This window comes from Buteo buteo, chromosome 1 (assembly GCF_964188355.1).
Source record: "Buteo buteo chromosome 1, bButBut1.hap1.1, whole genome shotgun sequence".
NCBI lineage: Eukaryota > Metazoa > Chordata > Aves > Accipitriformes > Accipitridae > Buteo > Buteo buteo.
The window spans coordinates 9,186,367-9,202,701 of NC_134171.1; the positions used below are offsets into that span (position 1 = coordinate 9,186,367).

The 16,335-nt window shown below is 39.8% G+C and overlaps 2 protein-coding genes across 3 annotated transcripts in view; one reads left to right on the forward strand and one right to left on the reverse strand.

The window, feature by feature from the left end:
• The window catches only part of LETM1 (leucine zipper and EF-hand containing transmembrane protein 1), a 31,376-nt gene extending 17,746 nt beyond the window's left edge, over positions 1–13,630 (reverse strand). Inside the window, exons 1-4 of the mRNA XM_075059330.1 lie at positions 13,493–13,630; positions 8,986–9,043; positions 5,857–6,310; positions 879–1,022 (exon numbers count right to left, since the gene is read on the reverse strand). Of these exons, the coding sequence (XP_074915431.1) occupies positions 879–1,022; positions 5,857–6,310; positions 8,986–9,043; positions 13,493–13,571 (735 nt within the window). The 5' untranslated portion in view covers positions 13,572–13,630. The remainder of the gene's footprint in view (positions 1–878; positions 1,023–5,856; positions 6,311–8,985; positions 9,044–13,492) is intronic.
• The window catches only part of NSD2 (nuclear receptor binding SET domain protein 2), a 105,164-nt gene continuing 101,976 nt past the window's right edge, over positions 13,148–16,335 (forward strand). Inside the window, exon 1 of one of the 2 annotated variants that reach the window (XM_075059121.1) lies at positions 13,148–13,548. The gene's annotated coding sequence lies outside the window, so the exon portion shown is untranslated. Of the gene's footprint in view, positions 13,549–13,640; positions 13,783–16,335 lie in introns of those variants that run through there. The other variant, XM_075058885.1, reaches the window with a different exon arrangement.

Consider the following 16,335-nt stretch of genomic DNA (forward strand, 5'->3'; position numbering starts at 1 on the left):
GACATTCACTCTTACCAAAGATCCCCAAATCACACTGAAAAATAGCTTGATCAGCTCAAGCTCCATGAAGCACGAGATGCAATGCCAACAGAGTGAAGTGCAGCATCAGTGGCCTGCTAAAACTAACCTGCACCCTCTAAATTAGTAATAAAAAAATAGAAACTAACCAACTGGTTAGGGTAATTCCCAACTCTTGTATCCAGCACAGAAATCCTACACTATATCTCATCCAAACAAAAAAGAATTTATCACAGCATTAGAAATCAATGGTTACTTAGATCCAGGTATAAAATCATGATTGATTATATGTACACTATGTACAAAAGTCATGTAAGTCTTTTGTGCTCTGAAAGTGAGAACTTGTGGGGCTTTTTGGTGTGTTTTTACAAAGCTCTAAACAATTCCAAGAAAACTTAACTAAAAGAAATAAAGTTTAAACAAAACAATGCATAAGAAGCTATTTTAAATATTAAGTATACATACAAAAAAACGTGCATCGAGTAAGGACTACAAATGCCAAAACAAAGTCTGTGTATTTTAATACAAACTAGAGAAATAAAGTTTCATAGCTTTCATTTCTGCTTTGTAAGAGTCATAGAAAATGGAGATGAGGATAGCAAATAAGACAAGAGAAGTTTCCAGCCATGACAGCTAAGCACCTGCACATATAAAAAGGTAAACCAGGATGGCGCTGGTTCATTATTATATGTTAACAGCAAGATCATCAAAATAACATAAAGACGACAAAACCATTGCCCTAATGAAAAAAAAAAAAAAAAAAATCTAATTTTTAGAATTTTTCTAGTTTCTTTCTTTACCAAGTAAAGTTCTAATTTTTTCAAAATGTATTGCTGGATTATATATTCAGACCTGCTTACCTTTTTAGACTTTGTCTCAAATGTAGAGGGAAGCATATTAGGGAACAACTTAAGAGCTACTGGAAGCAAAAATTCCATAAACGGGACAACAAGAAAAACTAGGAAAGGGACCAAACGGAAAAGATCGGCACATATTCGAAGAAACTGGAAGGAAAAAAAAAAAAAAAGAAATTTATTGATAAGCAAAATTTTAAATATTTATTTAAAAAATACTTGATATGATCATCCACATTATCACTTATGCTCACATACATATATTTGCTACAAAGGAATTTTAAAATAAGACAGAAAAAGGATGTGATAAAGTCAGTTTTTAGTATCTTTTTCTTCAAGTTGCTCTATACTAGAGTGCCAGAGTTTCACCAGTTTTCAACACTATAGAAAGTACTTCAAAAGCCTCACTGTGTCTCAATAGGATTATTGAACAAGTATCTCATTTAAACCTCTTAAAAGCACCTGAAAACAGGAGGTGGTCATTTGTTGTTGTTAAAGCTGCTTAACTTCTTTTATTCATCTTTATTTGTGCTCCACCACTTCTTACATGCATGAGCTACTATGGACTAAGTAATCAAGAATAAAATGAAAGCTCCCTCCCCCTCTGCCTTATAACAATTGTAATGTACATTTAAATCCAGGGTAATGAGCCCAGCTTGGTAGATTCTTTTTTTTTTTTTTTTTTTTTTTTAAATCACTGCTTTTCTAGATCAGTAATCCTCTGAAGCAGGCCGATGCATTAGTTACCGAATCTTGAACTGCATAAAACAAATATTGTCCTTCTCATTTCTGTACACCCACAAATGTATATATTAGGCTGTACAGTCTATAACTGAATCTTTCAGTACTCGTTGGAAGCTTAATAACTTGGTTTATATTGGTGAGTGCAGATATTGCTTGACTCTACCTCATTTTACAAAGCTGGTTATTAGGAATATTGTCAGTTCCTAAATCAGAGACTGAAGGTCAGATGTACACTATGGTACACTACCGCCACAGTAGTGTCTTTCAACAACATGATTTGATAAACACAGCTACGACTGGCAAAAACTGGCAACATAAATGCTCTTACAGAAGTAAACACATGCTTCCCCCTCCATCCCCTCCCCACACCTCCCATGAATCCAGGGGAACAGCAGCAACAACCAGTGTAAATTGCATGTCGCTAGGACTGCTTTGCTAGAATACAAAACCAGTAAAACTTCAACCATAATTTTCTTAGCATAAAACCAGCCAAAATCTTCAATACTGTTTGAGGAATGCACAAACTCCACAGATCCAATGTTCGACATTTTTCTTTGTATATAAAAAATTCAGTTTCCCAGAAGGGATGCTTTGGTCCATTGTTTACAGGCTCAAAGATTTTTCCATTCATTCCAACAATAGAAGATAAATGACTACTAGGAGTTCAAAAAGATGTAAGAAAGTTTGGAAGAAAATTTCAGAAGTCAGAAGAACAAGATATTTTCCCTGAAAAAAAACCCTCAAAAATTTCTATAGAGTGCAGAATAGAGTTCCTATTTTTACCCAGTATCTGTTTTTAGACATCGCATGCGAGTATTTGTACATGGCAAAATCCGTATCTACAGAAGCAGTTTTACAACCAGATTAAGCTAACCTAATGCTAACCTGAGACAATGTATAAAAAGTCATGAACATGCACTAGCAGTCACAATGTGAAGGTACACAACTGATCCGGCTAAACCTAACCCATAAATACATACACAGACAAGAGAAAAAGGATCAGTACTAACCAAAAGGGGCAGGGGGAGTTGGAAAATTTGGTTTATGCACCAAGCGGGACTGGCCTTTTTCAGAGCAGCACTACTGTCCTGGAACAGCTTACATAAATCACGAAACTGCACCCTCCACTAACTCAAGGAAAACAACTTTGCACAGGAACCTAATACAATGGTGCATGATTACACGCATGTTATTTGGCAGCACAGCATGAAAAACTTGTGACTACTCTGCATCTGCTGCCACAGTTTCATGTATTCCGCTTTTCCCTCCTCTGCAGGATTAAAGAGTTTGTAAAGCTGATACACTTGCCACAAATTCCGTAGTGTTCGCCATCTCACTTCCATGACCTGAATCATCCAGCAGTAGGCGGCAGCACTACAGCAATTAGTTTTTAACAGCAGTATCATATTTCCTACGTTTTACTTCTTCCTGCCTTTTCTTCTAAGCGTAGATACGTGATCCTGTTGAATCCAAACCCTACCAGCAACTGTACAAGCAGAATTTTGGAACCAACTTTTGGTTTACATAAGCAATAGCTTCCTTGCATTAGCCATGCTGCAATTGCTTGTTAATGTGGTTAGATTACTTGGATATCCTTCCATAATTGCCTCCAAAGAGGAAGGAAAGGGCAGGCAGAAATAACTCATTTGTCAGCCTGCGTGAAGATAAGATTTCTCTAGACTGTCAGTTCATATACAGTTTAATAAATTTAAAGCAGTATGTACTACTTTTTTTTTTTTTTTTTTCAAGTTCAGGACCAACTTCTGCAAAGTTGTAGCTAATCTGGCATCAAAGCTTTAAGACTTCTTTAAATCAGTAGTATACTACAATTTAAGGCTGAACTGACAAAAAATGAACTGTGTTGAAACAAACAAAATAAGGTTTAAAAAAAGCATATGTAAAGGGTTTTGTTCATCTGTAGGCTGGTTTGCTTCCCACTGACCCTGGGTTCTAAGCCTACCATGACTCAATTCAAGAGACAGGATGCCCTCTACCTCCATATAAAGAAAACACAAAACCTAGATTGAGAAAATAACATTACTGTAGTTCTTAAAACTATTTTCTCTACATCATCTACACCGGATTGCATGCATACATACACATACACATCATTAGGTAAGAGACAGGCTACATCAATGTAAACAATAATTTATACCTGCACAATAAATTTCTAGTTTATTTAAAATACAGGAATTGATACTGAAATCACACATCTGCACAAAAAAAAAGAATTCAGGGAGGCCAAATGCCAGACCACTACATAAATACTAGAAAGACAGCTCTATCATCACTAGATGACAAAACTAAAGCGCAATCAAATGAATAAATCTATTTATTGATGGAATAATGCATGTTTCCAAAGATAACGTATTACTTCTAAACGTTCATGCCTTCTAGCTAGAGTACAGTCCTGATTTTTCAGCAGAAATATTTCCATGTTGTTTGTATAATTTCTCAGAAGTATGGCTCAGTGAACATGAAACAGGCAGGAAAACCAATGGTTCCAATCTTGCCCTCTGGAGGATTTCTGATTCAGTTTCAAACCATGAATTAATTTGTCTCACATGGTTTTCCAAGTTTCCCAAAGCTCTCAATAAGCCAGCACAAGCCAGAACTGCTACTTCAAGAAGTCCTGCAGTACTCATTCCCCCCTATCCTCAGTTACTCTTTCTTGGCACTACATAATCCCCTCTCCTACGTCAGCACAGACTGTTATATTTATTGCTGAGCAACATTTCAGCTGGATCAGCTGCCAAACATACTCTTGTACCAGCAGAAGGAAGAGGGCAAAAATAAGTAGCATGAAGATGCCGAGACCAAATACCATCAATCAGTGTTCTTGTAGAAAGAGACCAAGTGTAATCAGAGATGAAAACCGCTACATGGGCATTTAAAATTTTTGTTATTTGGCTAACCTTGCGAATATAGGAAAAAAAACTTTTGCATACTGCATTAAGATGTGATGTTCTTTAATTACACATGAAAATGTTCAACGATGTACCTAATTTATCAGGAAATTATTAAAACAATGAGCAAATATTCATTTTTTTGATAATTTAACAAAATTTTTGAAGCCAGAGATGTGAACCTAACACATTGCATGTACAGTGTACAAACTGCGGAGAACCGGACCGTGATTGCAAGCAGCACTAATCATTCCTGCTGCCACAGTACATACACTTTTCACTTTCCAACATTTCTTCCAGCACATTTTTTTTCAGCAACATCTGAAATGCCTTTTTTTAAGAAAAAAAAGGCAGGAAGATAGACTTGAACATTTTATCTGTATAAAATTCTTAAACAACTTGTCTTTAAAAACAGTAAAATGAGAACTATTAAATCAGCATGTTTGATATATTGCTAATGAACTGGTGATGTTGAGTACCAATGCATTCTTTCAAAAAAATTTTTTTTAACTATATCAGTTTTGAAATAGCTTATTATTTTGCAGTCTTTCCATATAAGAGCTCACGTCAAATGTTTTTAAATAGCCATATATCTTTTAATTCTAGTTGAATAAGCACATTTACTTCATCCACAAACTGAAATTACTATTCAAATGCATGTATGTTATCCTAATTTGAAAGCACTCTCATTTTGCACTCCAGATTTCATCTCCATCCCCCTTCCCTTTTCTTTAAAATTGTCAGTTGCATTTTTACAGTTCCATAAATGTAAGCTACATGCCATAAAGAAAAACGTAAGTATAAAACAAAAACTTTCCTCAAATTATCTTATTTGAACTAAAATTATCTCACAAATATATTTACAACTGAGAAAGTACTTATATCTGATTATCAATCATACATTTCAGCCTGCAGCTTTTCTTCTGTTTAAAAAAACCAAAACCAAACCATACAACAGAATTGGCACCAATCCAACCTTTACTAAAAGTGTTTTCCCTCTATTTTTCCAGCTGGAGTGAAAAAGCAGAGGAAGTGACCATGTACACACATGTAGCACATGGATGGGAACTTGAGAACAAACTACAACTACTGTCCACGTGACAAAACAGAAGAATCCTCTGCTGTTCCAACTAGAAAATACCAAATTTATCTTCAATAATGGGAACAAGACTAAAATGTTTCGGAGCCATATCCAAAATTTTTAGTGTCCACGTAGGGAGGAGGAGGGAAATACACCTAGCAATTTTAATTCTGTGAACAGAACACCAACTCGGTTCAAATAAAATGGAGCAATCGCTAAGGATACTCAAACAACATTGGTATTTACTCAGTACCTGTCTCCGTTCTCGACGAGACAAAGTGTTTCCGTGAAGTATTCGCCAGAGCATCCTTGCAGCTATTTTTGTGTCAATCCACAGTAATCGAAAACCATGGTAATAGTGCTTCAGTTCATCCACAATCCTCTGTCCAATAGATTTTTTCACAACTTCCACTTCTGTTGGGCTATATACAGGACCTCCTTCTTCCAACTTCTTGTTTTTGTCCTTTAAGGACTTCAGTGACTTTTCAACTATGGAGTCATCTTGAAGTGGATGTGAAGAATGCCACCATCTAACTGGAAGATACTGGGGACCTAAAACACCCATTGTTGCTAGTGGCGTCCACAAGCCAGAAGAGCTCTGAAGAGGAAAGTGTATTTGTTCAGATCCTTTAGTCCAACAATAGTGATCTTTTTTGGAGTATGCGTAAACAGGAGGGACAATAGTGCAATATTTAAAGTGTACAGTCCTTCAAAAGAAAAAAGCATTCAAGAATTAGCAATAGATCATACACTATTTATATATATTTGTATAGCTTTAAATGTATGTATTTATAAAATGCATCATTTGAGAAATATCTACCACATATTTAAGAAAAAAAAAAAAAACGAACTTGTGACTCTCACGATCAATGTCTATACCTGAAAAGAATGCTTGGCTTTACTTCACGACAAAAAAATAACCTGCAAGGAGTTTTCCATTAAATAATTTGGAAAAGGTAGCTTATTTTACTCCAATTAAATGAAAAGTAACAGCCAGAAGTGCTTTCCATTTAGAAAACTATATCTGAAAATAAATCTGTAAATCCAGAAGTAACATAAAGCCCCTTCTATTACTTTTCCTGTTTGAACAAAACACTCAAGGAAAAAAACCAGAAGTTGTAGACTTGGGATAGGTGCTGAGTTAGAGGAAGAGAATTAGTATCAGAGAAATCCAATTTCATTAGAGTTCTTCATTTACTATCTCCATGCATCTAGTTTTCCTTTTTCAGCAGAAAATTTTGCACAAACTTCCATCGTGGTGCTGAGCTGGGACAGACAGAACCAATACTCTTCTACCTTATTCAGAATTTTGTTCTTTTCTTTAATTAAACATAACCTGAAGTTAGAAGGAAAGCATTGCTCAAACACCCCAAACACTCACTATACACACAGAAGAACTACTTATTATATGCAAGTAGGATTGTACACACTTTTATAAAAGGGTATGACAAAATTAAAATAGTAGATACAATATTTTATATAAATGAGTTCCACTAGTTGTCCCTCAAACCGAAATGCCAACATTAAGTCATCTACAGGACAGAAATGACTGGGGTGTTTCTTCACTGGGCCCTTGTACTATCAAAACAAAATCTGAATGTGTATTTGTCTTCAGTCAGTGAACACAAAAGAGGTGCAAGTGGCTCTACAGCTCTGAATAACACTTTAAGGAAAAAAAAGTTTATTGAACACTTACAAATATTAACCTCACTCACTCAGTTTTCAGCCAGAAGTACTTTTTAAACTTAATCATCACATGCATCCAATGAAGTTAAATTACTTTAATGGTTTCATCTATTTAATGTTATTCAAATAGAGCCTTGTACAAAACAATTGACTAAATTATAACTTTTTAAAGATGCATTATTAATTTCTAGCTTAAACTAACATTTTAAGCATCTGACCATCCAATAGTCAGATGACTGCCAAAACATACACAGCTACACAAAACATTTCCTTGATTAGCTAGAAAACTACATACTTGCACAGATATTAACTAATGAGAATTACGGTTCCTTTAAGAAAATAAGTACATATTCAAAAAACAGATTAAAACACTTGCATAGATTAATCCATCCTGACTCTAAGTCACTTCCCAAAAGCAGAGCTCCAACCCTACAGACCAAGTTCCAGTTACATTCATCTACATGCTTCTGCATGCAGAAAGGAAGGGAGCTCTGCCAGCAGAACTGGTTCGGAGTCTGCAGGGAAAAAAAATTTCACAAGAAATATGCCTCTCTGAACACACTTTCACTTGCAGGATGTCAGACACAGAACTTCTATCGCAAGCTGTACTCAGTACTTGTATCATTAGAGTCCCTTGGTTTTGGATCTGGGTCATCTGGGGTGCGGGCACCAGCTGTTTTATTTTAAACAGAAACATTATGTTAACAGAAGCTTTTGGTAAAAAAAAAAACTTCTCAAAAAAAATAACAAGAATTTCTGTCCCAATATTCAGCTGCTCATATAACAGACTTCAAACTGTAAGTTTCCAATTTTCCAAGAGAGAGGACCAATCTAATAATCTACTAAAAAGCAAACAAAGATTTGAAAATGCTTTATGTATTAAAAAACTCTCACAACTAACTATACAGTAAGTGGTCTAGAACTAACATGACTTTAAAAAGAAAGGAATTACTTTGTTTCGTATTAGGGAGTTATGTCTAGAGACATATCCTTATGTTAAAATGGAAACTTAGGAAATTGAAGAACAGTCATGGTTTCCTGAGCAGTCAGACTATAAATAACTAGAGAATACATATTTTAACATTCCAAGGAAAGGCGTTAGGTAATTCATATCCACCAGTATGTCTTGTCAGCCAAGTCAGGAACAGAGAATGGATTCTGCCAACGTCCAACTCCTTAAGTTCCATAAAAGCACACAGCAATTGGATTCATTTTCAGAAGAGGACACCACCTCCTAGCAGAGTCTCACCCAAGGCTGTAACATACAGTAAACTACTTTGGTTTAATAAAGATACAACTATGTATCTGCATGATGATCTCTGAATGATCTACATCCCTAACTGCCAACTATGTTTTTCAAGCTAGCTGTGACTGAACATTTACTCTATGGAACTCCACAGAGAAAGTATGCCAGAAGCCCATGATATCACCTGGAATCACTCAAGAACAAGATTAATATTCTATTGCTTTCACATCATAACAAAGAGGGAGGAAGTGGGTGAAAAAAGGAAGATCTCACTGTCTTCCACACACAAACAAGCAGGTGAAGAGAGTAATAATAATCAGACTTCCTTTGATCAGTCAATAACACAAGCTGAAGCTACTATTTTCACACTTGGTCTAGAAGATTTAAACCCATATTCTATGATAGTTTTGTACAGTTTTAAGTTTAGGAAAAAAGTTCATATTTACTCACATTTTGTTTGCCAGCCTCAGGGATGTACAGCTAAGACATGCCCGATCTCCCAAGTTACCTAGAAAAATACCAATGATAGCATTAATTCTGAAATTCAGAAAGACATTTATCCATATAGTGAATTGTACAAAAATATGTGATTTAAAAGACTGACCTTTACTTAGGAATAGCTACTACTGAAAGCACAAAAAAGATGCTGCTTAACAACAACTTCCTTATGGTGCACTGTTTGTAAGCACATTCACATTTTGGATGATTGCACATCACAAACAGCCAAGACTGAAAATTTCTTTGCTTTGACAATAACCATGTGAAGTACTGAAGCCCAAATACCTCATCCTCTTCCAACATGAGTCAAAGCACATGCCTTGTTCTTATTTATCTCAACCTGTAATCCCAATTTATAGGATAAAAAAAAGACAAAACAGGTGGGGAGCAATTCTGTAACACAGCTGACACCTCCATAAGCACTCAAGCAAACTGTCCGTGCATACAGTCGAACTCCATGGACGTGTGAGGTACTGCTTGCAGTTGTTCAATTGCCTGAAGACAGGTTTCCAAGTCCCTCGGACAAGCAACTATATCGCAGAAAAACTTCACTGAAAGCAAATGTAATTTTTCAATGGCTGCCTGACAACAGAGTATTAGATGATCCAAATGGAGCACTTGCCTGGTGTCTAAGATGAAAATGTTTTTTTTAAAGCACAACAAATAAAATGTGAATAGGAACCTAGACACACTTCACTAGAGAGGTAGAACCACAGCACCATTTCAATACATTGCTGTCCATTTTGATTAGCACCTGGTAAAAATAGCTCTACCCCTGGATCCCACTGCAAAGGATACAAATTGTCTTGAAGGGCAAGAGACTGATCCAAAGAATATGAAAGGTTAGCTTTCCAGCAAATGCTGTGTTCTGCAAAATGAATTTTGTTTGAAACACTAACTCAGAATCAGTCCTAAAGTCCACAAGGAGGACTGGCACCTATATACAGGCATCCTCTATCTGGGTACAGAGACAAGCAGCATCCATTCTGGAAATAAATTGAGGAGACCATTGAATGACAAATTATCTAAGTCAGTTCACATCTTCAATAAAGGACCATGCTTGAAAACCTTCTGACCATCCAACACCATGGAAGCACCATCAGCTACATAAAATGCTACCTAGTGGCTGTATGCAATCTACAATCACTGAAAATCATCCCTGAGACCACTAGAAAAGAATCTCCCTAAAGCAATTTAAAAAAAAAAATTAAAAAAATCTTGTATCGATACCTAGCTGCAATAACTCAATTAGCTAGCGAATACCAAGTGCAAAAAGACTCCTGAACAGAACAAAGGAAGATCGTATGAACAAGGCTCCAAATGCCTTCACTCTTTTTGGCCAATCTTTTTAGAATTCACTGTAACCAAAACACAAATGGAAGGCTGGATGGAGTAGGCATGCTGTGGTTTGTTTCTCCTACCTGGAACCTACTCTTTCTGGTCAATCCTAAGAGACAGCAGGATAGAAAGGTCATTTTAGAGGTTAGGGGTAAACTTTTCCACCATCGAAGCTAAGAGATAGCCTATGACAGATCCTGAAGTAGACACTGCATCTGAGAAAACACAGTGCCCAACGCTGATCACCAAAAGCCTTCTCCAACAAAATATCCTAATTATCAGAGGAAAAGAGATACCTCCAAAATCAGGTGGGGCAATCAGAAGGTATGGGAAGGGGGATGAGGGGAAAAAAAAAGGTAAGTTAACTTATCAAAGAAAAATCTCAATAATCAAGGGATATCCCATGCTAAGTGGCCTTTGATATCATTACAGCAAAAGCTATGGCATTATCAAGTCAAAGGAAAAGGATTTACCCATCTCACGTTATATCAAACTCTAACAGGTACTCACTGCCACTGCAAGTAGAGCCAGGGGAAAAAACTGTCTCTTTCTGGCTCAAAAATCAAGCCCTGAGAATCTGTGAAGGCATTCTGATACTCTCCAACATTCACAGAAAGATCAGTAGCTGAATTTCTTGACCAAAGAGGCTAGCCATCTCAGAAAGATGTCCCTGAGTTTAAGTAACAGCTGAGCAAAGCAGAGCAGTACCCAAAGTCTCAAGGGATAAGTCGCAGGATGGTCATCTGTTTCTCTCACCTGAGTGCCAGGAAGAACACAAAGCCAAAATGTGCCAAAAAAGAGAGTCCTGCTAGTGCAGGACATTACCTGTTATGGATAGGTGCCCCTAGAACAAAGAGGGGTGATCTGGAAGTCAAAACTGGCTTGGATTATCTTAGATAAAACTCTAACAGCAACACACTTTCACTTCGCTTACCTTTATTTTTTTTTTTCCAAACCAGGCTCATTAATGCTAAGGAAGGGGCCAAAGAACAAAATTCCAAAGGCTACTGTAAGAAAACATCCCGATTCAAACACTTCTTGTCATACAGCCATTCAGAGCGTGAATAGGCACACAGAAACATCATTTCACCAAAAGATTCTGCAGAATAACTAATTTCAACTTTGTCAGTTCTGACAAGAGCTCTTTATGTTTTGCAGTGTCTGTTCTAACCACATACCTAAGAGCAAGCCAGCCCTGAAATAAAATACATACTTTCTTCAGAAAGGAGCAAAGTCCATACTCCTTGCTTCTAGGATAATGCAGACATCCAGAAGTGTCTGAACAAGGTGAATGTAGCTTACCATACTCAACACTCTTCATTTAAGAAACCTGGATTAGGATTACTCGGTTTAAAAGTAAAAAAGGCAGCAGTGCCAGAAAAGCTGTATGTTAACATATTCCTCACAGAAAAGAAGTCATGAGAATCTTTATTTTTAAATTTAATGAAGTTTTAAATGTAGAATAGCTGCATACTGTTACTATGTTTAGAGTTTTTCAAAAGAAAAGGCTAACATGAAGTAAGTCCCTACAGAAGTATAAACCTGCAGTACTTAACAGCCTGATCTTCACAGGAAGAACATTTAGGATTCTTAGAAGCACTTAGCTTTAACTTAATCTTAGACTACTTACACGTAAAGCAAAGAAGATGAGCTAAGTAAAGCAAAACACTATACAAAAAAATGACACCTTACAATAATGTGTTCACAATAGATTAACAGTCCAAGTATAAGCATAGTGCATCACAGCACACAAATTATTTGATTCTATCACAGTATTTCAGCAAATGAGAATTTTCACGTGGGGTAAGATTTATAACATGCGAAACTATAGCGATCATTAGCATTTCTTCTTATGCTATGCCACAAGAAGAATCAAAGCTCCCATCTAATTTGAAGGTACACAGATGTGTTTCTTCCCTGTTTTAAGTAAACTAGATGGCCAAGATACCCCAGGTTTTTGTTCAGGTCACTGTACAAGCTCAACCTAAATTAATGTCTTTACAAAAATAAATGTCTTTACTAGAAGAAGGTACAACATTTGAGTGATTACTGGTAACCAAGACGACAGCTTGTTTATCAGAATGAAAAAGCATCCATACGGTTGATCAGGTTTGCCAGAATCTGAACATGCAGATACCCTGTTCTCACTGACAGCACTTCAGTGACAAGTCAGGGCTCAGTGTCAATGACAAACCACTGCCTGTTAAGCTTTCGCTCATTCCTCACTAAACCCCTGCCCTTCCAACTCACAGACGTAAAAAGCAACCACAGGCCTCATGTACGTCACAAGTTTATCAGCTGTTTCATGTCATTAAATTTCACCACCCGAAGATACTTAAACTGCCAAATTATCTTGATTATTAATGAAAACAGTATCACGCTGCGTTTCCTTTTTGTTTTCCCAAGCTTTCAAAGCCGCCTGGAAAAAGGCAAATTTACATTTCCTTCCTAATGTAGCCTAAGAAAATAACCTCTTGTACTTTCTTAAAGAGAACCGAGCAGCGTTTAACTAGTGACAACACGACTCCACGGCCAAGCTACACCGAGCACAAGGCAGGCAGGACTGAAACGTGGTAAGGCGCTCCTGTTCCTTAACAAACCCCACGTTTTTTGCTTCCTCGGCCAGCTGGCGCTGAAGAGACGCATGTGTCCTAACTGCCGTGAGGGGAAAGCATCCCCGCAAACCACCCTGGCAGGGAAGCGAACGCCAGGAGACGAGGACCCGCCGCCCAGCCCACAGCCGCTCCCCGCCAGAAGGCGAAGCGGGAGGCGGCCGAGGGCGGCAGGGCAGAAGCGCCGTGCCCAGCCCCGGCTCGCCGGCTCCGGAGGACGGCGGAACGGCGGGGAGCCAGCCGGGGCCCCGCCGCGGCCCTTCCCTCCCGCAACGACCTCTCCGCCCACACCGGGAGCCCCCAGACGTCGTCGCCGCCTCCGCCCTCCCTCCCTTCCCCCTCCTCCCGCCCCAGGCCCTTCAGCGCCGCCGGCAGCACAGGCCTCGCGGGCCGGGCGGCAGCGCGGCCGCACCGCACCCCAAGGCCGGGCCGGGCCGGGCCGGGCCGCGGGGCGGCTGCGCTTCCCTCCTCGCCGCCGGAACCCCCTGACGGCCCGCGGGGAGCCTCACCCGGCTGGGGCTGGCGGCGGAGCGCTCGGGGCAGGCGGCAGGCCCGCCGGCCGCAGGTCTGTAGCAGCATGGACGCCATCTTGGCGCTCGCGCGCGGCTGGGCGGCGGCAGCGGGCTAGCGGCGGCGGCGGCGGGCTGCCGGCCTGCTCATGTCCCGCCGCCTGGGCCCCGGCGCTGCGATCCCCACACGCCCAGGAGCGCCGAGCCGCCGCCGCCGGCCGCATTTGCATAGCGCCGCCCCCCCCCGCGGAGCTGGGCACGCCGGGAAGTGTAGTCCTCGGGGGCGCACGGTAAGCCGCCTGCGGGCGCGGGGCGCGCAGCATGCCGGGATCTGTAGTCCTAGGGGGTGGCGGCGTGACGCTGGCCGAGGGGCTCGGAGGAAGGGGTGGCGCGGGGCATGCTGGGAGGTGTAGGCACGCCGCCCGCGGGGCGGCGTTTCTCGGCTCCGGCAGCCGGTAGCAGAGGAGCGGAGGGCGGGCGGGCAGGCAGGTTGCCGGGGACCTGCTACCGGCGCCGGGTGTCGGGGCTGCAGAGGGCCGCGTGAGCCGCCCCGGAGGCAGCGCGGGGCTCGTTCACCCGAGGGGACCGCGGTAAACGGCGTGCGGCGGGGCCGTGGCTGGCAGCCCCCTTATCGCCCGCCGCGGCGGCAAGGTCAGGCCGGCCGTGTGCGCTGAGGGATGGCTGCCGAAGGGGAGGGCGCTGGTGCCTCACGAAAGCCGTCCTGAGCGGTTTAGGCCGGTGCGGCCAACGAGCACGTAACCGTAGCCCCGTACGGCAGTACGCCGATACCAGAGCGCGCCTGCGACGACGTTCCCCCGCGTTTGGGGCCAAAACCTGGCGTTTCTGCCGGTGTTGAGCACCGCTTGGCAGCAGTCGCTTCGCTGCGGGCACGCGTGTTGCTTGTGAATCTCGGGATGTGACAGAAAAAACACCTTTCTTGTGGAGCCAAGGTGCTTCTGATATAAAATAGCTCATATGTTAGGCAACCGACAGATGTGCTTCGCTAGTGCTGGTTAATAGTTGGGCTACAGGTAGCGCGTTATTCTTCAAATATCAGTCTCCTCTTGACCAGCATTAGGATCTTTTAGCAAATGTTTCAATACTCGGTTAATAAATACACTATTAAATAGTACCATTAATTTTGCTTGGTTTTTAACTGTATAGACAGATGCAGGGAATAACCAGAAATTATAATTTAATCTGAGAATAGTGAAATTTTAAAAACTACATATATGAGGTTTGGGTGTTAATGCCTTCCTTGTTCTAAAAAATGGGGGAAAAGCTGCTGGAACTGTTTTTCAACAAGATGGCTGACATCCCCTGTCAACAAGATGGCTGCCTCAAGGACAGGGCTCAAGAGTGACAAGGATACTGTTGTTTCAGACATCATATATTTCACAGGTTATTTATAATGCCAGGCACTTGTTCACCTATACACCTACCTAAGCCCCAAACAAAACAGGTGCTATTTAACTTTATATGTAAAGGTAGCACAAGTGTCAGGTTTGACCCAAAACATGACTGAAACAGCATCTCATACCAGGAAAAAGCAAATGTGTCTGCAGGCATCCTTTCATGCTTGAGACTTGGCAAAGGCAGGAAATTAATTAGTAATATTTTAATTCCTTTTTAATTTTATGTATTTAAAGAAAATCCTCTGGGTTTCTCCTAAGTATGAAAAATTCAGATTAAATTTATACTAATATTTTTTATTCAAAAGAATATGTGAAGATGGAATATTCAATTGACTGAATCTTTGAAAAAAATCACGCCCCGCTCTTCTCACATCTTTTGCCTGTGTTGGCTACAGAAACACTAGTGTTGTTTACTGATTATTAAAAAATTAATTAGTATTGTTTATGTACTTATTATTAGAGCTGCTTTTAAAATGTTTGGCTCCCAAATGCATTGCAAGATTTTTAGCCAGCTGTGTTTGCTTTATGAGTATTTAAATATTTAGTGCATTTAAATGGTTAAAATTATTTCAAATATGCAACTTAACAATAGTGCTTTATGTTAATATGGCAATCTTAAAAAAATACAAACAACACCACCACCACAAAAATCTTCCCAATCTACACATTTCTCTCACTAGACTGGGTTTGTAGCCTTCTCTTGTTATTCTTTTTTCTTTCTGGTTGGCTGATAACGAAACCAAATGAAATGGGGCAACTAATGGCAGTTCCTCTAACAAAGCTGCTTAATTATGTAGAAACATTATATGAAGCCTATACAAGAAGAATAATATGCTCTGAAGTCATTAAACTATTGACAAGAGATTTCAGACAGCAAACAGATGATTACAGAGGTCTCAATACATTTATGCAGACAAGTAACCAGTCTTTCAATAGTTTCATTAAATTCATTAGTATTCAGGGTGGCAGACAATGTAGATGCATGAGCCTTTTCAGAGCTGAATCCGTTATGTTTTTGTACAGTCTTTTGTTCCAGATTTGTTTATACCTGGAAGTTACGTGGTTTTCTACCATATATGAAAAGGAATGATAATACAGTCTGAAAATTTCCTAAATGGATACAGTTTCAAAATACTAATTGATTTTGTGCATTTACCAAGCATTGTGAAATAACGCTTAAGAAAAGACGAAGTATTAATAATTTTCAAGTAGTCGTACGAATTGCTGCCACATGAAAAGGCCCAGTGACTGCAGGTGATACATGGGCCTTCCATGCAAGTCAGTTTTTGTTTTAAAGAAAAACATCTTTCACTCCATCCAGACCAACAGCCTATGAGTTCACAAAGAAAACACTCATCCCAAGAATAAAACACGATACACATAGTTTCACTAGGGTTTTATTTTTAAAAAACTTAAGCTGCTACAGCC